The 25,822-nt window shown below is 54.4% G+C and overlaps 1 protein-coding gene across 3 annotated transcripts in view; it reads left to right on the top strand.

The window, feature by feature from the left end:
- Nucleotides 1–25,822, top strand: part of KCNIP3 (potassium voltage-gated channel interacting protein 3) — a 90,437-nt gene that overhangs the window by 11,595 nt on the left and 53,020 nt on the right. For all 3 annotated transcript variants that reach the window (XM_008059041.2, XM_008059040.2, XM_021712879.1), the window contains exon 2: nucleotides 2,004–2,169. In XM_008059041.2, the coding sequence (XP_008057232.1) occupies nucleotides 2,004–2,169 (166 nt within the window). The remainder of the gene's footprint in view (nucleotides 1–2,003; nucleotides 2,170–25,822) is intronic.

The raw sequence follows: 25,822 nt of genomic DNA, 5'->3' as shown, positions 1-25,822 counted from the left end.
TGCCTGTCTCTCCGCTACTCCCGTCCTCGACAGAAATAAAGACTTCATTCATTGAGGTCATTTCTCTCCTGAATAAGATCTTTAATAATGGATAAGATGCCTCTCTGACCCAGCCTGGGCAGGACGTGTGTGTGTGCATGTGTATATGTGTGCATATGTGGGCATATGAATATGTATGTGTGCACAGCATGTGCGTGTAGGGAGCTTCCCTCAGCATCCCGGCACCCCTGCCCACTCCTAGCCCTCCCCCTCCTTCTGTCCCATCAGGATAGCCATTGCCTCTCCTTACTGGAGCTCTAGGAACTACTGACTCCCCTCATTGCTGGGGTGAGCCTTGGAGAAGGGAAAGGGTATGAGGGGAGGTGGGGGTGATGGCTGTGAGCTGGGAGTCTGGCAGCTGGGGAAGGCCTGACAGCCAGGTTAAGGGATGTGGACGTTGCCCTTCCTAGGCGGCCACTTCACCAAATGCTGACCAGGAGACCAACCACCTGGCCCCAAATGTGAACAGTCCTCATGGGGCCATGAGCCAACAAAGCACCTATCTTCTCCCCAACTCTAGCTTGCAAGATGCAACAGACTCGGGGGGCCCAGACCTGTGCTCTGGGATAGGGGCCTGCATTTTCAGCAGTGGCAGAGGGGCCCTCACTGACCTCTGTGTGGGCTGACGTGGCTGCAGTGTCCAGCCCTGTTCTTCGATCTGGCCTGTCTTTCGGGTCTGGCTCTCTGTCCCTCCTGGGAGTCTGTGACTGGCCTGGGCTCCCTGCTGCCGAGGCTTCTGATTAAAATCACCCAAGGTCAGCCAAGGACCCAACCAGGGAAGAAGCTGACTTGGGGGCTGCACCCACAGAACCCACTGATAGCACATCAGTCTGTTATTTGAACAATGAAATACTCCTCAGGACTATGTAAAGGTAGCACACATGAGATCCCATGACCCTGGAAGGACATTGCCCACCCCACGAGTGGTCCTCGCCTGCCAACCAACCCAACCAGCCAGAACTGGTGTGCCTTCTCCCATGACTGGAGCTCCAGCAGCTCATTGTGGATAGAATGGGCATGAGGTCACTGGTGGACCATGACATAATCATTTGGGCCACACCTATCTCCCTGCGACTCCAAGCAGGAGTCCGTGGCACAAAGGAAGCAAACTAGACCAGCAGAGGTCCAAGGGGGCCCTCGTGGCCAAATGCAACCTGCTGTGTACCAGCCTCCCATGGGCCTCTCTGACCAGGGGCCACCCTGCCACCAGCATGGGAAATTTGGGAGCCAGGATTGAGGCGGCTGACACATGTTGTAGGAAAACAAATCTCACTGCTCCAGAGCCTCTGCCGTGACCCCGGGTTGTCCTTTCCCAACCCATGCCGACTCGAGCCCACGTCCCACTGTCTCTTAATAACCTACCCACGGCTCCCTCCCTCCTCCAAAACCCCAAGTCAGTGGCTTGAGTTGCTCCTTCAAATCATTGCACAGCCTAGGTGGTGGGTTCCACCAACGCACCCCTTCCGGGATGTTCACTCAGCATTTCATTCGTCCTCCGCTTGCCTAGAGGTGAAAACTCTGGCAGAGCCAGTGCTCTGGGAGAGGAGGGTGTGAGCCCAGTTTTGCTGTGTGACCCCTTAGAGATACACTCCCCTCTCTGGGCTTCAGTCAAGTGAGGGATGTAGACTGTGATCTCTAAGGGACCGTCCAGTACTGACAACCCAGCCCATGCCAAGATGAGGAGTCTGATGAGCAGGTCTGGGCTCACCACTGATACCTCCTCTCTGCACCCCTCAATATCTCCTCGTGGGGCCCCATCAGGCGCCAGAGCCAGGGTGCAGAGTGAAATTAACCCTCTGGCAGGGATGGCCAGTGCTGGAGCACTGAAGGGCAGGCTCCTGCAGGGCAGGCTCCAGAGTGACCTCAAGGTTGGCCTCGTCTGGGATAGCGGGTGGCCTGGGTTCAATCTGGAGGTCCCTTCTGTGAGCAAGGGCTCAGGGCTGCTCTGCCTGTTGCTGCTGCAGGAGGTGATGAAGGCATCCGACGGCAGCCTCCTGGGGGACCCCGGGCACACACCGCTTAGCAAGAAGGAGGGCGTCAAGTGGCAGAGGCCGAGGCTCACCCGCCAGGCCCTGATGAGATGCTGCCTGGTCAAGTGGATCCTGTCCAGTGCAGCCCCACAAGGCTCAGGTAGGGGCTGGGACAGGTTGCGAAGGTGGGTGGGGGTCAGGAGATCTGTTCTGAGTGCTGCCTTGGGACCTCAGTCTGGGACATACCACTTCCACCTCTGTTGAGAGATGGGTCTCCATTCACTCACACCCTTCCCTGTTCACTGAGTGCCTGTTCCATGCAGGGCACTGGGCTCCAGGCTGGGCCCATGGAGGGTGGGGACAGAAGGTTGGGACCACACTGGGGCTTTCCAATGGGGTATATGGGAGGACGGAGCCAAGCTGCAGAGTCTGACAAGCCAGGCTCCTCCAGGAAACTTTGGGTATCTCCCTCATCTTTTCTAAGTCCTCTGTAAGGGGGGGGGCCCACCCGCAGGAAACTTTTGAAGATGGATGATGATGTGATGATGTGAGCAGGGAGGCCCTGCCTATGCAGTCTAGGAGCTGGCACTGGCTCCTCTCCTCGGGCTGCATTCTGGGGTGTCTGCAAGGAAACCGACAGAAATAGCTGCCTGGATTTGCTGTTGGCGATATTTGGTGCTCACCGAGTATAACGGAGCTGGAAAGGCAGAGTCAGCCTCCCGCACCTCCCACGATCTCACACACGTGCGCATACCTCACACCTGTGCACACACACCCTTGCACACCCACCCACCATGCTCACATGGGTACACACACCACATTCTCTTGCACATACCACACACAGTTGCATGCATGCATGCACACACACCACATACAGTTACACACAAGCCACATACACTCGTGGGATCATGCACAGGGCACATATGAGAGTCTAACTCTTTATTTCCAGGAAACGTTGTGGACTTGGCCTTGACAGTTGCATCTTATTTGTGGTCTTGGATGCTCTCTAACTGTGTGATTTTCAGGGAGCCTCAGTCACCTCAACTGGACAATGGACACCATCAGGGTCCCAGGTTTGCTGGGGGTCTTGCAAGGAGGGGATGGGCCTGAGGGACTCCAGGTGAACAGTGGACACAGTGGCTGGCAGCCACCTCCAGCCCAGTCTGTATTTGTGCCCAAAGGGACAGGGCAGCTGCACGCCAGGACCTTGTCCTTTACTCTTGCATCCCACTCTAGGGCACTTCCAGCACAATTCCAGCCCCCTCCCTTTTGCTTCGGCCACCTCTGCTTCCCTGCTGCCCACCCATGATGCTCTGTCATCCTCCGCTGATATTTGTTCCTGACCCTTTCCCACAGAAGCATGAGCACTTGTGGATATGTGTGTGAGGCCTACAGCACCCCCAACTTCTGGGGTGACATAGGTTTTGCAGGTGGTAGAAACAAGATGAGGTCACTAAAAGCTTATGCAAATAGCATCACTGAGAAGGACACATCTTCACTGTGCTGTTTGTTCTGCATCAGGATAAAACAATGTCCATTGTCCATCAGGGAGGGAATTGAGAGCAGGGGTGAGCTATGGCACTCTGAGGTGACAGCCGTGTGCACCCGCAGGACTCAGGTGCCCCCTGACTGGCACAACTTCATGTAACTCGAGGCTCAGATACCCTCTCACCTCAGTCTTCCAAAGTGTTCTTGGTGGCAGTGAGTTTCTGGTGGGTGGGGCCCCAGAGTCTGCCTCTCCTCCCAGGATCCTGCAGCCTTTCAGCCTTACCACCACGTCTCTCTGTCTGGCAGGCAGAGGTGGCTCTGCGTGGGCTGGGGCTGCTATGTCCCTTCCACTGAGGCTTTCTGCACACCTGTGGCAGCATCAGCCGTGCTGAAAGGGGTGGACAGGGAGAAAGGCAAGCCAGGGACAGGCATAGTGTCTTCAAGGTCACAGCAGGACTCTGGTGTAGGAAGAGACCACACCCACACCACCCACCTCAGCTCTGGGCAGCTTCCTTGTGGGCAGGGCCTTTTCACACTGGGCTCCTAAATGCGGCTGTCAGAACATGTTTGCCCAATGACTTGTCAAAGGCAGGCAGTAGAAGGGGATAGGACCAGGGTGCACGTGTCTACCAGGCCCTGTGGTCGGCACTGAGAGCAGATCTAAAGGACAGACCAAGATCCTAGTATTTAATGGTGTAAGGTAGTCAGTACGAATCTCGTCACCTTATTTTACTAAAAATGAGAGAGAGATCACATGACTCAGCAGGTGGCACGGGGAGTGGAGGGGGGTGGGGGTAAGAGGGCTAGGACCTGGAGCTCCTTCCATGGCTCCCGGAAGGGTGCCCACCCTGACATGCCTCTTCCATGGGAGCTGAGGAAAGAGAAAGCCAGGGACCTCAGAGACTGAGGAGCCAAGACTGATGTCTCCTTGGGTGTAGCTCTCAGGCCTCATCTCCTCAGTCCAACCAGGTCCTGTGCATGTCCCTCTGCTGGTGTGGTCACACTGAGGGCTTTGTGCACATGTGAAATGCTACCCTGTGAGAGATGAGGCGCTTTGGTTCCTTGGGAGCCCGTGCAGGCTCTGGGTGCCAGGAACAATGGGGCTCATTCAGCACAGCCCATCATGTGCTCAGTGAACCCAGTGCGGTGCCCTGAGCCCTCGGGAGACTGTGGGAGTGGGCGACCCAGACACTGTGCTCTTGTCGTTGGGGATTTTCCATTCAGCAGAAGCAGGGCCAGGGAGACCCGGCTGGAATGGCTGGGAACAGAAGTCAAGTCCCAGCTTGGGTGCACACGAGACTTAGAGAAGGTGGAATCTCCGCACAGAGGGGGCTGGAGGGCAAGGGCTGGACTTGGTGCCTATGCCCTGTGACCACTCTGATCTGTGATGGAGCCGGCAGTTGCAAGAGTGGTGATCTCTATGATGTGTGTGCCCAGGGGAGTGCAGGACAGGTGGCCTGACTTCACCCCACCCAGGAGAAGCACCTCATCTTCAGCCTAGAAGCTGACTCCTCCTCAGTGACCCAGAAGCCACGACTCCGCCCTGCCCCGTGTGTCTCCCTCAGTATCTAATGTCCCTTCTGGCAGGACATCTCTCCAGGGGTGTGGCTGATGCCATAACCCGACAGACTTGCTTCTCAAGTCTGGCTATCCATGAGAGCTGTGGGACTTGGGCATTATTTGTACTAGAATAATGAAGTCACCCAGAAAACCTGGGGTCTTGACTGCAGACAACTAAATCCAGGCTGGCTGGTTTAAGCAGAGAGGCATCTGCACCAGGCTTTGGGAAGCTCACAGAAACTCCTGAGAACAAGGGAGTGAGGCCTGGATGGGACTGGGTAAGGCCTCACCTGCTGAATGGGCTATATCTCACAACCCGGGTTGTTCTAGCAGGAATGCTGCAGCAGTAGTCGCCTACTTCTGTGTGATACGGCACAACCACTCCTCATGCAAACAGACACACTCTCACCCCTCCCCAAAGGTGGAGACCCACATCCTCAGCCACTGTGTCCATCTTGGGGAGATACTCATTCTTCCTGGGGAGGCCCACTTAAAATCATAAAGTCACCACCACCACCAGTGACCCTGATAAAAAGTGATAGCAAAAAGGTTTGGGAACAAAAAGGTGAATTAACTTGTCTCTAATATATAAAGATACATAAACTTATACTAGCAAGTTTCATATGTTTCAAGCACCAAGATACCATGACTGCCTAGTGCAACCCAGAAGTTGGCACTGGCATCAAGATACATGACATCAAAGGGAAATGTCAGATCAATGCAAATTTTCAAGGATTTATCTGGAAGCTGGTTACATGGCTTTTGAAACTCAGAAAGTTGAATGGCTGGATGCTGGGGAGAGATGATTTGTGAAGAGGATTTCTCTGGTGAGAGGTGTTTTGGGTCCAATCCCCCAGGTTTAGGGAGAGATTTTTTTGGTTATCTTTTGCTACATAACACAATACTACAAAATGTGGAGTGTTACCATAGCAAGTGTTGTGCTTGCTCTCAATTCTGTGGTTCAGGAATTTAGACAGGGTTCACCTGGATGGTTCTGCTCTGCATGGCATCAGTTGTGATAATTCACTCACCTTCGTTTGGTTGGTGGCTGGGCTGGGCTGAAAGAACCAAGAAGGTTCCACTCATGGGTCTGGTGCCTCAGCATCTGCCTCCAGCCACATGGCTGCTTGGGCTTCTTCCCAGCATGGTGGTCTCAGGGTACTCAGACTTCTTACATGGTGGCTGGCTTCCAAGTTGGAAGTTAAGGGAGGAGATTTGAGGGTTTCTGAGATCAGAAGAATTGCCACAGCATCCCTTCCACTGCATTCTGTTGGTCAAAACAAGTCATCAGGTTATCCCAGAGTCAAGGGGGGAGGAGGTATATGCTTACCTTTCTGTGAAGTTGTGCTACAAAATTTGTGGACATCTTGAATCCACCACCGGGACCTCGGCTAAGACTCCTTGGCGGAGTGATCTAAACCCTCATTCTTGAGGGATCTGCATGCATCCTCAGTGGTTCTGCCTTAGTGGGGTTGCTATAATCCCCCACTTTTATAAAAAATAGAGGGAAGATCTTATTATGGTGACCAGGCTGATCTCAAACTCCTGGTCTCAAGTGATCTTCCTGCCTCAGCCTCCCTAAATGCTGAGATTACAGGCATGAGCCACCACACCTGGCCCGCTAACTTTTGTCACTGTAATTGACAACAGACACACTGTTACTAGGCTCCCTGGAGAATTAGTGAGATTTGAGATATAGTCCTCCCCACCCTTCCTCCCATAGCTGCAATACCTTCTCCCTTTGATTATAGGATCATTCACCCGGCTGACACCCTTTTATGACAGTTTGCCTAAGTGGTATGAGGATCCCCAAATGGCCAGGCAGCTGTCCCAGCTTCCAGTTCAGCAGATCCACTGGGGTCTCCCCTTTAGGGATGGATTCTTCCCTGAGTTCCTGGCCCACCTATTCTTCCATCTGGGGGAGAAACAGCAAATCCAGTAGCACGTTCAGCACCCGACAGGGCAGCTCCTGAATCTCACAGCTGGCACCAAAACAGATCTTTAGCAGTCCCTGCCACTGTGCTGTAAGGCAAGCTGCCTCCGGGGTGTGCAAACAGGGTAAAGATGGGGTTGTGAGCTCTGGCCCTGGGTCACCCCTTTTTTTGGAAGAAAGTAGGGTTTATTTTTTATTTTTTTGAGTTGGAGTATCACTCCGTCACCCAGATTGGAGTGCAGGGGCACTCACGACCACCCCAGTGTCGACCTGCTGGGCTCCAGCGATCCTTCCGCCTCAGCCTTCCAAGTAGCCAGAACTACAAGTGCACGCTACCACGCCCGGCTAATTTTTTATTTTACTGTAGAGACGAGGTCTCACCAAGTTGCCTGGGCTGATCTCGAACCCACAGGCTCATGCAATCCACTCACCTCGGCCTCCCAAAGTGCTGGGATTACAGGCTGAGCCACCAAACCCGGCCTTGAGAAAGTAGGATTTATTGAGAAAAACAGAAAAGCTCCCACAGTGAGAGGGGACCTGAAGGGGTGACTCCCTTCTTTGTAGTGAAACGAGTCCATTGGTCAGCAACAATGATGTGTGGGACATCGTGACAGGTGGCAGGGTTGTTGGCAGCAGGGTGGGCAGGAAAGAAGGTATTCTGAATGAGTGTCAATTCCTGTGATAAATGGTGGTTCCCTGAGTGATGGAAGGGATACAAAGCAGCTGATCTGCCATCTGGTGGCTAGCGGAGCACTCAACAATAGCCAGTGAAGAGAAGTTCTTTTTTTTTTTTTTTGAGTCAGTCTCACTCTGTCGCCCAGACTGGAGTGCAGTGGCACGCTCCCGGCCACCGCAGCCTCGACCTGCTGGGCTCAGGGGATCCTTTCACATCAGCCTTCCAAGTAGCTGGAACTACAGGCACATGCCACCATGCCCAGCTAATTTTATTTATTGTAGAGAGAGGTTTCTCTTTGATTGAATCCCCAGCATTTTGTGAACAAGCACCAGAGTGGCCAGGAATAGAAGCGGAGTGGCATGCACAGAGAAAGTCATCTGGTCCACCTGACTATCCAGCACCTCCTCAGCCCTGGGCGCCCTGTTGGGGGTGCTTTACAGAGGTCTCTGATATCCTTACACTCTGGGTCGGTTCTTCCCCAGATCTTCTAGTCATCACTCCTCCAGTCCTGATCCCTCCACCTCCCTGCCCCCAAATGGTTAACAACCACCCACGAGTCGATGTAAATCTGTACCTCAGGCCATCTCTTCTTCCGGGCAATGTGGGCAAACACGTGTGCAAGGTTCTGCTGTCCTTCTCTGCTGTCCTTCCCCTGGGTGGGCCTCAAATGTCGCTCTGAGTTGGTGCCAACACTTCTTGCAGCTCTGTTTATATATCATCTGTGAATGTTTTTCCTCCTTAAACAGCCTTGGGGACTCCCCACGGGGCCACAGGTGTGAGTTGAAGGGAAGGTGAAAATGTAATAGGTACCATGGGAACCTGAGCATGGTATACAACCTCCCTGTGCCTTCCAGACCTGCCCCCGACTGACCTCATCCATAGCCCCTGTGCATGATGGTAGAGTACACGTTTGTAGTGCTGGTAGGCAGCTCAGGACTCACAGCCACCTGGGGTCCCATAGCCAGGCGTTCTGCCTCATGACAGCCCAGTAGTGAGCAGCTAGCTGTATGTCAACGGGAGAAGAGACTTTTACTAAAGAGACGTGGCTTTGCTCAAAACTCAAGAGACCAGGGAATTCTGTGGGGGCATGCGAAGGGGTTCTATTTATTGCAAGAGGCTCAAAAAACATAGGGATAGCATAGCGGTCAGCTCCAGTTGAATATTTGGCTTTCCCTTATCTCCTCTCTGCCCTCTAGAGGAGTACCAGCAGGACTGGACCCAAGGGGCAGAGCTGCTTGTGCTCAGCATAGGCCTGCTTCACAACCTTCACGGGAGCTCAGTCACGGGTCTGGAGTTGCATGCCCAAGTGTGGTACCTGAGAAGGCCCACCAAGGTCCACACCTTCTGTTACTGGCCAGGGAAGCAAGGCGCAGCAGTCCATCTTTCCTTCTGGAGGGGATACTCTGTCTTGTCTGCATTTGTGTGCAACAGAAACCCCAATTAACAGTGGCTTAATCCAGACAGAGGTGTGGTTGTCTCCTATGTCAGAAACTGGGGCTGGCCGTGGCTGGCACCAGTTTGGCAACCTGGGAATGTCAGAGTCGGGGTCTTTGTTTCCTTTGACCTTTTCCTCACAGTTGGAAGGTGGTTGCTATGGCCCCAGCCATCACCACCTCATGTCAGGCAAGAGGAAGGAGAAACCAGGTGGAAGGGGAAAGTGGCGGTACCTATGTCAGGAGAGCAACACGCACAGAGATCTCCGGAAGGTTGATGCTCACATTTCGTTCGCAAGAACTAAGCCACCATGACGGCAAGAAAGCCAGGGAATGGTATTTTTTCAGTTGGGCACATTTCTATCTCCAGTGGAATCTGACTTCTGTTGGTGAAAAGGCAGGGAGAATGAAGACAGAATTGACGTTCTTGGTCGCACATGACTTGCAGGGTTGTTTTGATGACTGAAGTCACTCCCTGGTGCCCAGAAAGACCTCAGCAAGCTACCTGGCTTTTTTTGCTTCTGTTTATTGCAAGATGCTAAAAAAATATAGAGAGGACAGCATAGTGGTCAACTCCAGCCACATATTTGGCTTTCCCTTATCGCCTCAGCAGAGGGACCCCTTACCCCTGCTCCTCTCCACTCTAGGGAGGCAGGCACTAGCAGGACTGACGGATGGAGCCAGTGGGTAGGGGTCTGAGGTCAAGAGCATCAAAGGCCAAGGTCCCATCCACCCCGAGCCTCCTAGGCAGGGGACTGGGTGGGATCAGGCTGCTTCCTTTCTGGCTGCAGAGAAGCCCTGGGCCCTGGGTGAGTGCCCTCTGCAGTGAGATCACACCCTTAGCTGAAATCACACTGGTGACACCTCCTCGGTGCTGGGAGCTCAGGAGCAATGCCCACCCCCAGCCCCACCCCTCCTAGACCAGGAAGCTCCAGGAGCCCTTCTGCCTCCCAGAGCAGTGAGCTCTGGGGTCCTGCAGGCTGAGGAGCCAGGCGCGGGGTGAAGGGGCTGGTCTTGGGCAGGTGTAGGGGCTGCTTGAGAGGGCAGACCTGGGTCAGTGGGACTGGCAGTCCTTGGAGAGGCCAAGAGAGCAGGAGGCAGAGACAGGGAGCAGAGGAGGGAAGGGCAGGCCCAGAGAGGCCAAGGCACTGAGGGCAGGTGAAAATCAAGAGGAGAGACGCTGAGTTTGGAGGCAGAGAGCCACAGACCAGAAGGGGGGGGGGTTCTAGAAAAAGAAAGACGCTGAGTGCCAGGTTGGGAAGAGGCAGGCAGAGGTGGTGGGGAGCGGGTGGGGGCGGTCTGCACTGAGGTAGGCAGGGCAGAGCCGAGGGCAGGAGCCGGGGCTGGATCGGGCCAGGACCAGGGATGGCGGGGAGTGGTGAGGCCCCTGGCCTGAAGCTGTAGGAGTGTCGGCGTGGCTGCAAGAAGCACCTGGGCGACGTCATTAGCTTCTTCTTCCGCTTCATCTCTGGGAACCTGGCGCGAGGTGAGGGCTGCTTTGGTGGGGCCAGGGGTGGGACTGCAGGAAGAGGCCGCTTTGGGACTGAGGACTGTTCCTGCCTCACCTGGGGCAGGGATGACCAAGTGGCAGTGCCCCTGGAAGCGGGCCTCCTAAGGACCCCGGTCTGTGCCCCACCCCTCCCCATTGTGACAGGGGCCAAGGTTTCCCCAACTGTGAGCAGGGGGAGGGGACAACGGGCTGGGGAGCCGCAGACTCCTCCATGGTATGCAGAGACTCAGGCCCAGCCCTCCCACCTGTGCAGAGACTCCCACCCCCGCCCCCGGCTCCCTCTCTCACTGGAGACCCCTTTCCTCTTCCAGATGTGGCATCGGCGATGAGGGTTAAAGATTATGAGCAAGTGTGCATTGAGAACTGCATACAGAAAGTGCTCAATTAATGACAGCCACCTTTCAAAATCTATAAAACCAACCAGCCTGGAAGGCTAGACAGGGATGTGAGGGGACTCCCTGAGTCTCTGCTCGCAAGTTCCGGCCTTAGGGGAGCTTGGGATGGGGGTGACTCCACAGCAGGCCAGTGCACACCCCCCACTTCTGCTCTGCTTCCTCTTCCCCTCACCCAGGGCCAAGGCCAACAATCGGCCATGGGGACCATGATTCAGGCACAGAAAACAGATCTTGGATGCGGGGACCTGGCGTTTCCTGGGCAGGACACCTGAGAAGGGGGGGATGTCAGAAGCTCCAGACTCTGACATGGGCGACCATTAGCCGCTTGGAGCCCCAAGCAAGGACTTCCGGACGCTTTTGTCCTGTCCTTTTACTAGAGAAATGTGGAGGAAAGTAGGCTAAAGAAGTCTCGGGATTTCCTAAAGAGATATAAAATTAAACCCCTAAAACACAGATGAGTACGTGTAGACATGTGACATGTCGATCCCAAAAGCCAGTTCTACTGGCTGCTTACGCTGCGCAGTGGTGCTCAATGCCGAGAGCTCATTGCAACACTGAGTAGGTCTGGGCTGGGGTAGCCTGACTTCCTCCCTCTCTCCGGGGGCAGAGGCCTTGTCCCGCATCTGGCCCCCTGCCCTGTCCTGAACACCTAGCAAGGAGTCTGGCACACTAAATACTTGTCAAATTAATGGGTAGCATTTTAAGAATTAAAAACATAAAATCAATAGAATAATGATGGTTTAAGATGCTGGAAAGTAATATTAAGTCTCTAGGAGTAAGAAGACAGGACTCTGCTATGATGAGAGTTTGCAGAGGGAGGTCTGAGTCTAGCCTAGTGTGGCAAGCTCAGGTCCTAGTGTGGGGACTCGGGAGCCCAGGGTTCCCAGGCTTTCCAGGTTGTCAAAAGAAAGGGGGACCGTGGCCAGGCTCGGTGGCTCAGCCTGTAATCCTAGCACTTTGGGAGGCCGAGGCGAGTAGATTGCCTGAGCCTGTGGTTTTGAGACCAGTCCGAGCAAGTTGGAGAGACCTCATCTCTACAATAAATAAAAAATTAGTGGGACGTGGTAGCACGTGCCTATAGTTCTGGCTACTTGGAAAACTGAGGTGGAAAGACCACCGGAGACCAGTGGGTTGATGCTGGGTGGCCGTTAGTGTGCTACTGCACTCCAGCCTGGGTGACAGAGTGAGACTTCACCTCAAAAAAAAAAAAACAAAAACGGAAATTGTGTGGTTACACCCTCTCTCCAGCCACTAAGCCCTCCCCTCTCTAGGAAGTCTTTCTGGGAGAGGATGAAACTTTGTTTTGTTTGTTTTTTGAGTTGGAGTCTCACTCTGTCGCCCAGACTGGAGTGCAGTGGCCGCTCCCGGCCACCGCAGCCTCGACCTGCTGGGCTCCGGCGATCCTTCCGCCTCAGCCTTCCAAGTAGCCGGAATTACAGGCATGCGCTACCATGCCCGGCTGATTTTTTATTTATTTGTTGTAGAGATGAGGTCTCGCTGCCCAGGCGGGTCTCGAACCCACGGGCTCAGGCAATCCACTCACCTCAGCCTCCCAAAGGCGCGGGATTACAGGCTGAGCCACCGAGCCCAGCTTGGATGAAACTTTGAAAGTAGTGGGCCGTGGGCTTCCTCTTTGTGAGGAGAAACTCTTGGCCAGGCCCAGGGTCACCAGTCCTCTGGCCATGACCCTACCAGCTGACCTATTTGCTCCTGCTAGCTAGCAACCTTGAGCGTCTCTTCCGACTGCACTTGGCCTTGTTTTCTCATCCGTCCAGCGGGGGACACGTGACAGTGAGACTGGGAGGGTCAGCTTATCACCATGGTGTTGCCATAAACAGGGGTTCTTACATGCCTTTGTCACACCTTTTCCCCTACCTAATACGCTTGTGGGCTTACAGATTCTCTCTCTCCCTCTATAAGTCTCCATCTCAGTCTGTCTCTCTCCCTTCCCTAAGGTGAATGAGACAAACTCTCACTCCTGGTTAGGAGGCCAGTAGGGCGCTTCCCGAGGTGAACCCCGAACACCAGCTCAGAACAGGGGAGGAAGCGCAAGAATGAAAGTCGGTGTCATCTGAGGTGCAGACCTGCCTCTCTGGGCCTCAAGTACCTCACCTGAAACCCAGAGGCTTGGGCTTGCTGGTCTACCTCTAAGCTCCTTTTGGCTCTGACGGATGTAGGTTCTGGGATTCTCAGCAAGGTGGGGGAGCTATGTGAGAATAAGGATCAGAAGGTCGAGGGCTGGCTAGGTGTGGACCCTGAGCTGTGGCTAAAATGATGTGGGTCCTGCTGAAAACACTGATGCCTGGTGCCAATGTGTGGAGCCACCTGGAACTTGATCACTGTCACCTCTGATCCTTTCAGTCCAGCTCAGGGGCTTGCTCTTCCCTGCCTGTTGGGTGAAATTTTGTACAGATCCTGTGGTCATTTTTCAGGTGTCAGTGAGCACTCGGGGAATCCTTTCTGGCCCAGTGTCAGAACTCCAGACCTGTGTCCATTTTGGGACTCCCTCTCCTGCCATCCGCTCAAACATGCAGGGGGCAGGGGAGGAAAAGGACAGGGCCCTGGGAATCTCCACAAGTTCCCCATGCTGTCCCCCATGCATGTGACTCCCAGACTAGGCCAATACCCCCCCCATTGGCAGCTCATGTTGCCCCTTGGCCCCGTCTCCCAGTTGTTGAGTTTTCCTCTCTCCAGGTGGTCTTTTTGGGGGAGAGAATGGAACTTGGAAGATGGACACTCCAGAAGTGCCCCTGCTGACTTCAAGATGGTCTCTGGGCAGATGCCCCATTCACTCCCCTCACTCTGGCTGCTTCAGGCCACGGCCACCACCCTCATCTCCTCCGTGGAGGGGTCAGACTCACCTGACCCTGTATCCCCCAAACTCCAGGGGACACATTCAGATCACCACAGGCTTCTCAGAAGCCTTTCAATTAAATGGAGATGGGACCTCCAGCCCTTCTGGGTAGTAGAAGGAGGGAAAACGCCCCAACACACCAACCAGCCTTTCCAAAGATGTTTCCTTCCTCCATCTGATCAGCCTTCCCCTCCCTACTCTGCCCTCTGGGAGGTGAGGATGGGCAAGTTCCTGAGCTGGTTTCCCAGTCCCTTGGTATGACCTGCAGAGTTGATCTTGCATCTCGTGTGCTGTTCATGGCTGTTGGAACTTCTGCCCAAACGCAACAGGAAAAGTCACATTTAGCACCCAGAGATGAGACATAGAGATCTCAAGAGAGGGGAGAGCCCTGTGCACTGGGTGGGCCACTCACCCCATCACAGAGTAGGTGCTCAGGTCTGAGGCTCCCATAAATAAGGCAGGTGTGGGGCAGAGGCAGGGAGGGGCCAGGGTTGGGGCTCAGGCCTACCTGAAGCAGCAGAAACAGACATTTACAAATAAAGTTGGGCACACCTGCTTTGAGTTGTCAAAGCGTCATTTTAACACGTTAAAAATATCATTCTACAAATAGACAATGAGCGTGTGTCAAGGTCCTATTGAACTCCTTAATGAGGGAAATCGCAGAATGACAAAGCTGATTCAAAAGAGAAACACAGGGATTTTTAGAGAGGGTGGAAATAAAAGGAACACAGAGCTGTGACTGCTCAGTTAAACAGACATGACATGAAACTAAAAAGATCCAGGACAGTGAACCCACCACCTGCAGGGTTATCTCTCTGCCAGAGAGAAGAGAAATCATCACATCGTATCTGTTTTACAGGCTTGTAAAACGCCTGGGTCCTGATCAATTGCACTGCTTAGCCCTGCTCCCCTGGAAAATCCAATGCCCCGACAGGCATGCTGGACAATGTTCCAGTAAGACTTCAAAGGTTACGCAGTGCTCCTTAGGCTTCATTTCCACATTCTTTAGACAGGAACTCACCTCTGCCATGCATAGCTCTGTATGAAGCAAATTGCTTCTAACCTCTCTGAGTCTCAGTTTCCCCATTTGTAAAGTGGCCATAAGGATAATGAAATCACTGTGAAGGTTGTCGTCAGCTACATGTGAAAAGCCCTGCCTCTGTGGGATGGCCTTTTGCCTTCTCTGCCGTGCTGGACTCCCACGCTGGCACAGCTCTACACTGGCGTGTGATCTAGGTAGGCCACTCGGTCTCTCTGAGTCTCAGTTTCCTCATCCATCAAATAGGCATAAGAGAGGGTAGTGTTGATGATTCTACCAGCATCTGTGAAGGGCCGGGACAGTGCTGCCCCTCTTGGCCGCAGTGGCAGGGCAAATGATAATAGAGACTGGCTTTGTGGCCTTGAGCTGTGATTTCTGTCCTTCTGGGCCTTGGTTGCCTTGACCATGCAATGAAGGCTGCACAGGAGGATTTTCAAGGCCAAGGACCAGCTGTAAATCCTACTATTTCTCCCCACCCCATTCACCCAAGCATGGGGACCAGGGAGCTTCAGGTGCGTTTGTGGCTCCTGGACCCCAGACAGGGCCTCCTTCAAAGCCACAGCCCAGTCCTCCTGCCTCTCAGTGGTTCTCTCTGTGGTGCTTTATTCTGAGTCCTGAGAGCTCCTGTGTCCTTCCACAGCTCAGAGATCCCCCACCCCCACCTCTCCCCAGGGCCTTACTAACCATAAGCAGCTTGATGCTCTTCCATAGCCCGGAATTTGGGGTTCTCCAGACAGAATGGACCACCTTGGTCTCGGCCCCTGCTCTGGCCTCCACCTGTCTGGCCTCCCCCATTGCCTGCTGCCAGACAGAATGGGCAGGACAGGGGTGAACGAGGAAGTGGTGGGAAGGTTCAGCAGGAAGGACGTGCTGGGCACTGACTGACAGGTGGGCAGGGGAGACTCCAGAAAGGTGTGCAGAGCCACCTGCCCAGGCATGGGGTCCCTCAGCTCCATGACCACCTTCCTGGGGCCAGCATGGTGTCCACGTGTGTAGGTGGGGGGTGTCCCTGATGCTGTGGGTCCTACATTCCTGCCCTCTAGGGTGGAGGGGGTTGGTGTTCTTTGGGAAGCTGTGACAAGAGACAGAAAGCTTCCAGATGCTTCGGGAAGAGAGGAAATATCTTTGTGCACTTAAGGCTACTCAAGGGAAAGGCAGACCCGTGAAGGCAGAGCAGGCATTAGCACTTGGAGTGCTTGAGCAAAATCTCCCAGGCTGGGGAGCCTGGAGCCCATAATCCTGATCACCCTTCCCAGGAAAGACCCCTCTTCCCTCCCTGCCATTGGAGTTCTCTTGACAGGCATTTCCCCACATGCCCACCAGAGGGCAGCAGGTGCCAACATGGCCGCTTAACCTGGGACCATTTTAATCTTTTAAGTCCCTGGCTTGGCATTTTCTGACCCCACCCCTTCACACTTGGGGGGCTTAAGGACACAGGGATTTGCCTTCCAGGATGCATCCTGGCCCTTGATGCACACAGCTAAGCCCAGGACAGGTCCGGGAACCTCTCCCCAGCAGGCTTCCCTTCCCTTTTTGGGGGATGGCAGTGGCCTCTCCCCTGTCATCCCCAGAGGCCTCAGGAGGGCCTTCTTTTGCTGTCCTTCTCATGTATGGATGAGGGAACAGGCTTAGAGAGGGAGGGAAGGGCCACCCCAGGCCACACTGCAAAAGCCTCCTGACGGCATGGGGCCATGGCCACACCCTGGCCCTGAGCCTGATGCGGGATGACAGAGGGAACCCACAGTATCTCACAGGAATACTTCCCCAGACAGGCTGACCAGGGTCCCTGACCTCCAGTCCATGGGCTGGTGGGCATCTCTGAGGTGAAAGGAGGAAAGATAGTGAACTCACTTGGTCAGTAAAATGTATTCCCTTTCAAAGATTCAAATCTTCTTTCTCGTTGGAAATAATGCCGAAGATAGTGAGTGGCTATTTTTCATTTTGGTTTTTTTTTTTTTTTACTTTGTTCTTAATGCCTTTGCACTGCTGTATAAAAGATGACAGTTTTATGGCCCCTTCCAGTTTGGAGGGGAAATACGAGGCGGGCCATCTGCTCCTGGGTGGGCTCCTGTACCTCCTGGGCCATATGAGGCGGGTCTATTAAAGCCTGGGGACCACCGTGGCACACCCCTGACTGGCTGAGGCTGAGCTGGAAGGTATCGGGGGACTCCAGTCCCTTGCTGGCCGAGTGATAGTGGAGGCTGGGAACAGCACGGGGAGGGAAGGTGCCCTGGCTGGGCCCTGCCCTCCTTCAGAGCGAGGTGCAGCTGCGAAGGTGGGGTCCACAGGTTCACAGGCTGAGAGCTGGCCTCCCACAGAGGGGTGGGTGGAAGGCTGGGGCCCGAGCAGGAACCGGAATCCTGGGGCCAGAGTGGGAGTGACCCAGAAGGCACAGGGGCCAACCCACAAGCAGAGGATGGCCCAGTGAGAAGAAAGCCAGAGGAAGGTCGCAGTCAGGGAGAGGTGCCCACAGCACAGTCAAGGAGGGGAAATACCTAGGGAACCTGCACGCCGCCTCGGAGCCTTAAAAAGAACAAGAAGAGAGCAGTGGGAGGAAGCTGTCGGCGGCCTGGGGTCTGGCTGAGAGCCAGGTGTTACATGAGGAGGGTCCCCCAGCCAGGCAGGAGGCTCGGGGAGCTGAGCCATCATGCCCTACCCCCAAAACAGATGGGCTGCCCCAGAGTGGAGCGAGATGGCCCAGGCAGGTGGCAGGTCAGCGCGGCAGACAGAGAGGGCCATGGACATCGTGCCCCAGGCTCTGGGAAGGCAACATCCTACCATGGCCTTCGGGGCTCTGTGTGATTCCAAATGCGCTACCATAGCCTCCAGGGCTCTGTGGGGTCTGGCCTGGCCTGCCAGCTCTGTCCACCAGCCAGGGAGCCTGGCTGGTCACCTCACTGCTAAGCCTAGCTGATTGCACTTGTAAATGGTGGCCGGAAGGAGGATATTGCTCTTTCTTGCCTCATTCCTTGATTCCTTTTACCATTCACTCCTCTCCTCCCCAGATCTCTCTCTGCCTGGGGCGGGGGCTCTCTCCCAGGCCTGGTCCTCCCAGCAGCCCTGAGGTGGCTGCTCCGCCCAGCAAGCCACCAGAGGCAGCTCTGGAAACACAAATGGAGCCTATCACTCCCCTGCTGAAAACCGTGGGTGGTTTCCCGTTGAACCTTGAATAAATTCCAAATGCCCCACCACGGCACAGGGCCCGGTGCTGCCGCCCGGAACTCCCTTTGCCCTGCCTTTCCTGGCAAGATATTCTTGCCCAGAGCACTCGCACCATGGGGCCTTCTTCCCCTCATGGCTCGGTCTAAATGTCACCTCCTCAGAAGATGTGCCCCATTGCATTAGCTCAATGCCCACCACTTGCATTCGACAAATCCTCTCTATTGAGGATTCAAGGCAGGATCTGTTTTCTAGACCAGGGGTCCCCAACCCCCAGGCCGTGGCCTGCGAGGAATCAGCCACACAGCATCTGTCAGAGCAGTGGCGGCATTAGATTCTCAGGGCTCCAGGTCGTGCACTCCTTATGAGAATCCAATGTCTGATGACCCTCAGCCCCCAGCCCTTCCCTCCCATTCTCCATGTTTCACCCCATCTTCCCTCCCATCCCCCGGTCTGTGGAAAAATGGTTTTCCATAAAACCGGTCCTTGATGCCAAGAAGGCTAGAGACCACTAGACCTAGACCGTTCTATGTCTACAGAACAAGTAAGACTTCAGTGGGCTGCTCACCCAGTTCCATTCTAGGGACATGGGATCCACCAGCCAATGCCCAGAGTCAGAGTCAGGCTGTCCTGATGATCATGCATTATGCTAGTCACACCCACCTTGTCTGTAAGTGCCACCACGTGGTCTCCCCCCCCCAGGATCTTACTGTCCCCGCTGTGCTCAAGGATTCTAGTTCAGTGGCTCTGAGGCCACAAGCGGGATTGCTGCCTTCTCTTCAAGGACCACACACGCACACCCAGCCTGGAAGCAGTGGTCATTGTTTTCATATACAGCCACAGTTTATGTAGCTTCTGAGCACCTCCTGTGCCCAGAGCAAGGGGACGTCCAAGGTGAGGGGGACACTGCAGTGAGCAGAGGGCGTGCTCTGTCTCAGGCAGGGGTTGGTGCCCACACCTATGTCCTCAGCTGGTCCCCATGCTGATCCTGCAGGGTGAACAACGTCATCAGAGGGGAAGGCTTGTTTGTTCATCCATCCACCCTCCCACCCACCCAATGCACACTGTGAAGCACCTAGGAGCCTGGCATAGAGCAGTACTAGAGCTCAGTCAGGAGGGAAGAAGGAGCCGGGGAAGCCCTTCTCTCTGGCTCCCCACCTTGCAGGCCCCTGTGATTCCTTCACCCCAGACACTCACCCCAGACACATCCAATAACCGGCCGTGATTGGGCTGTGGGGCCAGGCCTGAGGGGAGATTTACAGACCTGCTGCCAGCCTGTTCTGGACAGAACCAGGGCTCCAGGAACCCTGCATTCTGTTAGGGGAAGGGAACAGAGGCAGGGGTGTGGAGGCAGTTTATCCCTGCTCCCAGCACCATGGGGCTCTCACACACACTCCTCGCTCCCCCAGTGGAGGCCAAAGCCCTGAGACTGGGAAAATGGATCAAATGTGATGGCAGACTCCAACCCTTCTCCAGCAGCTCTGCCTTTCTCTTAGACCTGCTGAGTTCTCATGGCACAAATGGGGAAACTGAGAACTAGAAAAAGAATATAAGCTGTCTGACGTTATAGAGATCTGGGAACTCCCAGGCCAGTGCTCCTGCTGCTGGTCCAGACAGCTGTCTGAGCCTCAGTCCCAGCTTGGAAAATACAAGGTCCCCCCAGACAGAGAGGCTGGAGCTCTGTCTGAGCGTGCAGAAGAGGGTGGTGGGTGCACAGTGGGCAGCTGGGCTGTTTCCAGGCACTGATCTCACAAGGGAAGTGATTGTGGTGAGTCTGGGGACAGGAGGAACTGGATGCCACAGTGTGCTGGCTTAGCTGTGTGTACGCCTGCATATCTCTGTGCATATGTGTGCATCCATGCATGTGTGTGCATGTGCACATCTGCATGTGAGTGTGGCACACTGCTGTGTGTGTTTACGTGTGTGTACGCACGTGTATGTGCTCACCTCCTTCATGTCTTCTGCAACCGATGTGCCAGGGTGCAGGGGAGGAGACCACGTGCTGTTCTGGCAGCAACATTCCCAGTCTATGGTCAGAGGGTCCTCCAAGATTGGCCCACTGACACCCGGGACAGCCTAGCCTGAGCAGGCATCTGTTACCGCCAGTACCAGAAACTGGAGTATAGGGGCTGGTGTGCAGAGCATGCTCTGGCCCCCAGCTGGGAGGAATAAACAAAGGTCAGCCTGCCTCTTGGTTCCGGCCTCTGCCAGCCCTTAGACATACCTCAGGCACGGGGGCTGCTGGCTGGAACCAGGGGCACTTCTTAGGTGGCCCATGAAAGGAAGAGGGGAGCTGAGGAGGAACAGGGGAGGGCAGAGGATGGGCAGATCTCAGTGCAGCCCAGGGGTTTCTAGAAAGGGTGCAGAGACCTTGGGCAAGTCGCCGCACCTCTCAAAGCCTCAATTTCCTCATCTGTAGAATGGGGAGTGATGGCAACAGAAATTGCTTCTGTGGGCTGCAGTGAGGATTAAACAAGACACAGCAGTTGGCCCAAGAGTGCTCAGCACACAGTAGATGCCTAGTTAGTGCTGTGGCTCCCAGTTCAGAGCTGGCCTTATACCAGCTGTCTTATCCTTATGGGGCTCCTATAAAGAACACCCCACCTCCAAGACTGAATTGATCTTGTGTTTCAACTAAGCCAAGGTTGGAGTAAAAGCAGAGCCCCCAACGTCAGCCTTGACCTCTGGCCTCCACCTCTAGACCCCCGGGCCTTGGGCCAACAGAACTGGCAGTCACTGAGTGTTGATTTGTGCTGGGCTTGCCACGTGTGAGGTGGGCATCACCCAAGCATTTTCCAGGGAAGTTAAGTAACCCAGCTGCAGGGCCGCCTGTATCTGACTCCTGAGGCATACCCTTGGGGGTCCACAGGGTGTCCCTCACCCCAGATCCCAGTGCAGCTTGGCTGCTGGGAGGCAAGGGGGGTGGGGACGGGGGAGATGCAGGGAGGTGGCTGAAACCATGCCCCTCTGGTCAGCCTGACGGGGGTCTGCTGGGCACAGACTCCGTGTCAAGTTCGTGGCCGGCACACACATTCACAGTTAAACCAAGTAAATATTTACAGCCATTATGGCGATTGATCGCCTTCGATTCTGTGCACTGCTGTGAGATCGCCCTGCTTACTCATGCTTTCTTAAAAACAGCCTCTTCCCTCAGCGTCTTTAATAATTCAGCACCTAAGTGTCTCAAACACAAACCTGAAAGTGCCAACTCAGGGCCTTGGCCCTCACTCTGGTCTTTCACGTCTTCCCTGCCGGGAGGCCCCCTCTCCTCTTTTCTGCTGCAGACCCCGGCCTCCCTGCCCTGCCTGTGACCACTTCTAGGAGGGGCTCGGGACCTTCCTCACCTCCGGCCACAAACACCACCAGCTGCAACAGCCAAGGAAGATAGCCTGAAGTAACTGAGTTGCAGGGCCGAGGCGGGAGGAGGCAGGGGCAGGAAGTTCCCTCCGCTGCTCCCCAGGGTGCTCTGACGTGCTACTGGAAAGGGAGGGGTGAGGATCTGGGAACATCTCGAGGTGACAAGGGTGGCTGATCTTGAATGAGTCCCTGGACAGGCCTTAGGCTAGAGGAAACACGAGGGCCATGTGTGGGGTGGGGCAGGGGAGGTGAAGCCCAATCAATATTTATAGCGTCTCCTGTCCCCTATCTCCTGGCTGGTGATGCTCTCCAGTGCCCTCTGAGGGCCAGCTCCATGCGGGGTGGAGTCTGGAGGACTGTGTTTTGTCTCAGCCCTACCCTTGTGGCAGATGACTAGGGACCACTGTGGCTCCACCCTGAGATCCACCTCCCTCTCCCTCAAGACCCAGCCAGGATGACACCGGGGTGTGAGGAAGAATCTCCTGTCCCCCCATGTAGGGCATCTGCCCTGTGTGCAATCCACACAGCATGGGACCAGGCCCAGTGGACACAAATAGTACATGGGCCTACAAAGACAGAGCCAGCGCACAGTGACTAGAACCAGAGCCCGTGCTGAGCCCGTGGCCAATGCTGCAGAGGAACCACTGGCCAGGGCACCGGGGCCATGGCTCCCAGGCCCAGGAAGGTTGCTAGCCAGGCACGGGTTCCTCCTCTGCCCTCCAGCCCAAGAACATCCAGCTGTACATTCTCTCAACAAGTTGTGGGGTTCCCTGTCCATCAGGCACTGTCTTGGGCCCCTGGGACATGGCAGGAAACCAGACAGCATTCCACTAGCATTTAAAGACTGTAAACTAAGATAAATAAATGATCTATCAGAAGGGGAGAGAGCTATGGACATTACACAGGACAGGGAAGAAGGGAGGGATGCCCAGGGAAGGACTTGGCAGGCACATGATGTTTGAGAAAGGATCTGAGGGGGTGAGAGACAAGTAAAGGGGAAGCCGTCCAGGCAGCGGGACAGCGGGGGCCAAAGCCCAGAGCTGGGATGTGACGCCTGCTGCTGGGGCTGGAGGACCATCCCGAAAGGCAGTTGACAGGACAACAGAACTCCGTGGCCACTCAGGCCTCAGGGTAGGGCCTCCATCTCTGCCGCTTGGCAAGGGCATCTGCAGAAAGTTTCTATTGTTCATTCTACCCAGAAGAGCACCTATCCACAGAGTTCCAAAAAGTGACTCTCATCCTGTTTTTACCATTGGTAGCCACCAGGGCTCGCACCTTCTCACCTGCTCTGGCTGGGCCAAACCTAGCAGGCATACCCACTGGCCAGGGTATGCCTGCCAGGGACATCAAGCAAGCCAGGCCCATTGTAGCAGGCATATTCACTGGCCGGGGTAGGTATCAATCATAAATGGGCTAATCAAAGCAAATATTCCCACTGACTGGGGCAGGCACCTGATCCATCAGGGCCAATGAGATTTCTCCCCAGATCTTTTTCTAGTGAATGGTTCCTCCTTCTGGGAGGGAGAGGCAGTATGACATGCAGACCTGGTGACTTCTCCTAGTCAAGCCTCAAGCCACGCAGAAGAAGCCATGTAAGGAGAGAAGCTGGCATGCAGTGCCAGGGTGTGAGAAGCAGAGAGCATAGCTTGATCCCACTTTTCTGGCCCCCTTCTTTTCATATGGTTTCATGTAAGGGCTACTAAGTCCCTTTGCCTGAGCAGTCCAATCAAGTGAACCCTAATACAGCATGTCAGCTTTCAGATGGAGAGAGGAGGCACAGACCGAGGAAGCCGGGGGCCCAGGAGCACAAGACCGATTCTTTCAAGTCCTAGACCAGATTTCCCAGAGCGAGGTCTAGATGGCATGTGACACCTAGTGGCCCCTTGAGCCCAGGACCAGATTCAGTACTGATTGGGAGAACATGTTAGTGATCTGATCCTATTCCAAGTCAACTGTTTTAAATTATAAATAAGGCTTATTTTGGTTCCTTTGGGTTCCCGATGGTGGTTTTACTGTTTCTCTCCTTGTTTGTTGACTTCCCCCACCACGAATCTCAAGTTTGGTCTGTGATTCAGGGAAACAATGAATATATGGGTTAAGTTTATGCAGCGGCCAAAGGGTGTGATTTGGGAATGGCTCAGGAGCTCTCCCTTACCATTGCATTCTGGGCACAGGACTCTACAAGGCCCGTCAGCTGGTACTGAGCAGCAGCCCTACCAGTGGGTAAACAGACTGCAAACCTGCAGACACTGTGGACAGTGTCCAGGTGGGCATCTCAGCTCAGCCCCTCACCCCAGGCCCCTCACACAGAACTCAGCACACATCGTCTTTCTGAGTAATTATTGCACACCTCCCAAGGGAGGGGGGCCTAATGCACTCCTCCTGGTGCTTTCCATGTTAGGAAAAGGAGATTGGTCCATATAGCTTGGTGCGTACCTGGTTCCAGCTCTTCTAAGAAGGACGGAAAAGATAGCCAGAAAAGAATGAAGCAGGGGTGCCCTCAGTGGACCAGATATTATGAGGAATCCCCAAAAGACAGAGGTAGACGGGATCCCACTGAAGGATAAACCTGAGGAAACCAAAGCACAAAGTGCAGAGAGAGGCTTCAAACCCGGTGGGTGAGAACAGAGAGCAGAAGGGATACAAGGATATGAAAGTAAGTGCACAGGGCACAGTAGCTCAGCCTGTAATCCCAGCACTTTGGGAGGTGGAGGCAAGAGGATTGCCTGCACCCAGGGGTTCGAGACCAAGCCTGGACAACTTGGCACGACCTCATCTCTACAATAAATCAAAAAATTAGTTGGGCATGGTGGCACGCGCCTGTAGTTCCAGCTACTTAGAAGGCTGAGGTGAAAGTATCCCCTGGGCCCAGCTGGTCAAGGCTGCGGTGGCCATGAGCGTGCCACTGCATTCCAGCCTGGGTGACAGAGTGAGACTCTGACTCAAGAAAGAAAGAAACATTAAAAAAAAAAAAAAAGGCATTCCAGAAAACAGGTGAGGGAACAGAGAAGAGGAGGTATTCGGTAAGAGAAAAAAACATGAGTGCCGTTTCATGTCGTCTCCCCAGGGCAGTGTGGAAGTCACACTTTGTGGATGAGAAAACTGAGGAGAGAAAAGGTAAGGCCCCACAGCTGGGAGGAGCATCTGCTCTGGGCCTGCCTGACTCCAGAGCTTGGGTTATTTCTGTGGTGTCCCTCTACGACATTCTGTATGTGCCCTAAAAACATACGTGGTAGAACAGCGTTTCTCCAAGTGCAGACCATGGGTATTAATATGCACCACAGAAAAAGAGATTCTGTCAGCAGACATACTTGGGGACTGCTAGTCGAATGAGGTTACACACATTCTCTTACTACAGGACTTCTCAAAGCCTTTAATAAGCACCCTTTATGTTTTCAAGATAACGTGGAGGTTAAGAGTCCTGGCTTTGGAATCAGTCTGACCTGGATTCTTGAACCTTCTCTGCTTTTTGTCTGTGTGACATTTGGGAAGTCGTTTTCGCTCCTTTAGGCCTCAACTTTCTCATCTGTTAAATGGGAATCATGATTACATCCTTTGGTGTTGTCCGGTCTTAAGGGAAAAGATAAATGTGAAAGTGTTTCGCATAATGTAAGATTTTATCAATATGAAATGCCCTGTCTTGTGTGAGTTCTGTCACTAAGTCCCCTGTCCATCTACTGCTTCAGGCTATGGGGGGGGCAGCAGTACAGACTCAACTTTTTGTACACGATTCCTAAATTTAGATTCCAGAGTCTGTTCCTTTGGTAAATAAGTGAGTGATGAGAAGAGCTGAGGAGGCTTGCTTCAGGGAAAGCCCTGGGCATCACCATGTGCCTGTCCTCACACCTTTGAGTACAGTGTGTAGCAGCCAGAGACACCCTCCCTCCTGCCACTGGGCAGGGCTGGGGCTCTGAGTGCTCCCCTGTCACCTTCAAGCTGCTGCCAAGTGTGGTTTAGATGCTCATGTCAGGGCAAGGTGAGGGCTGAGGCAGAAACCCTGTCAAGGGGTCTAGAGGCCTGGGCTCCTGTCCCCACTGTACCACGGTGTGAGGGCTGAGGCAGAAGCCCTGTCAAGGGGTCTAGAGGCCTGGGCTCCTGTCCCCACTGTACCACGGTGTGACTTAGCTTCTAGCTGGGCCTCCCTTTTCTCATCTGTGAAATGTGAGTTTGGAGAAAATCACTGCACCTCTGCCACCCCTCATCTGGTCGGCTGCAGTTAGAGTGGTTGTTATCAAGAAGATAGAAGCAAAACGAATGCCTCATTGCCTTGAGGTTAAGCCCCGACTGACCATGAGCTTGGCCTCCTGGCCCTGCCCGCCCTGCTTTGTTCCCTGTGGCTCACTGCACTGCTTACCTCCAGCCCCCATCCCCCTGGCTCCTGTCCCACCTCCTCAAACCCTCCTCACACC

This window comes from Carlito syrichta, unplaced genomic scaffold (assembly GCF_000164805.1).
Source record: "Carlito syrichta isolate Samal-C Ts95f unplaced genomic scaffold, Tarsius_syrichta-2.0.1 Scaffold303678, whole genome shotgun sequence".
Lineage (NCBI taxonomy): Eukaryota > Metazoa > Chordata > Mammalia > Primates > Tarsiidae > Carlito > Carlito syrichta.
This window is presented reverse-complemented; position numbering and strand designations above follow the sequence as displayed.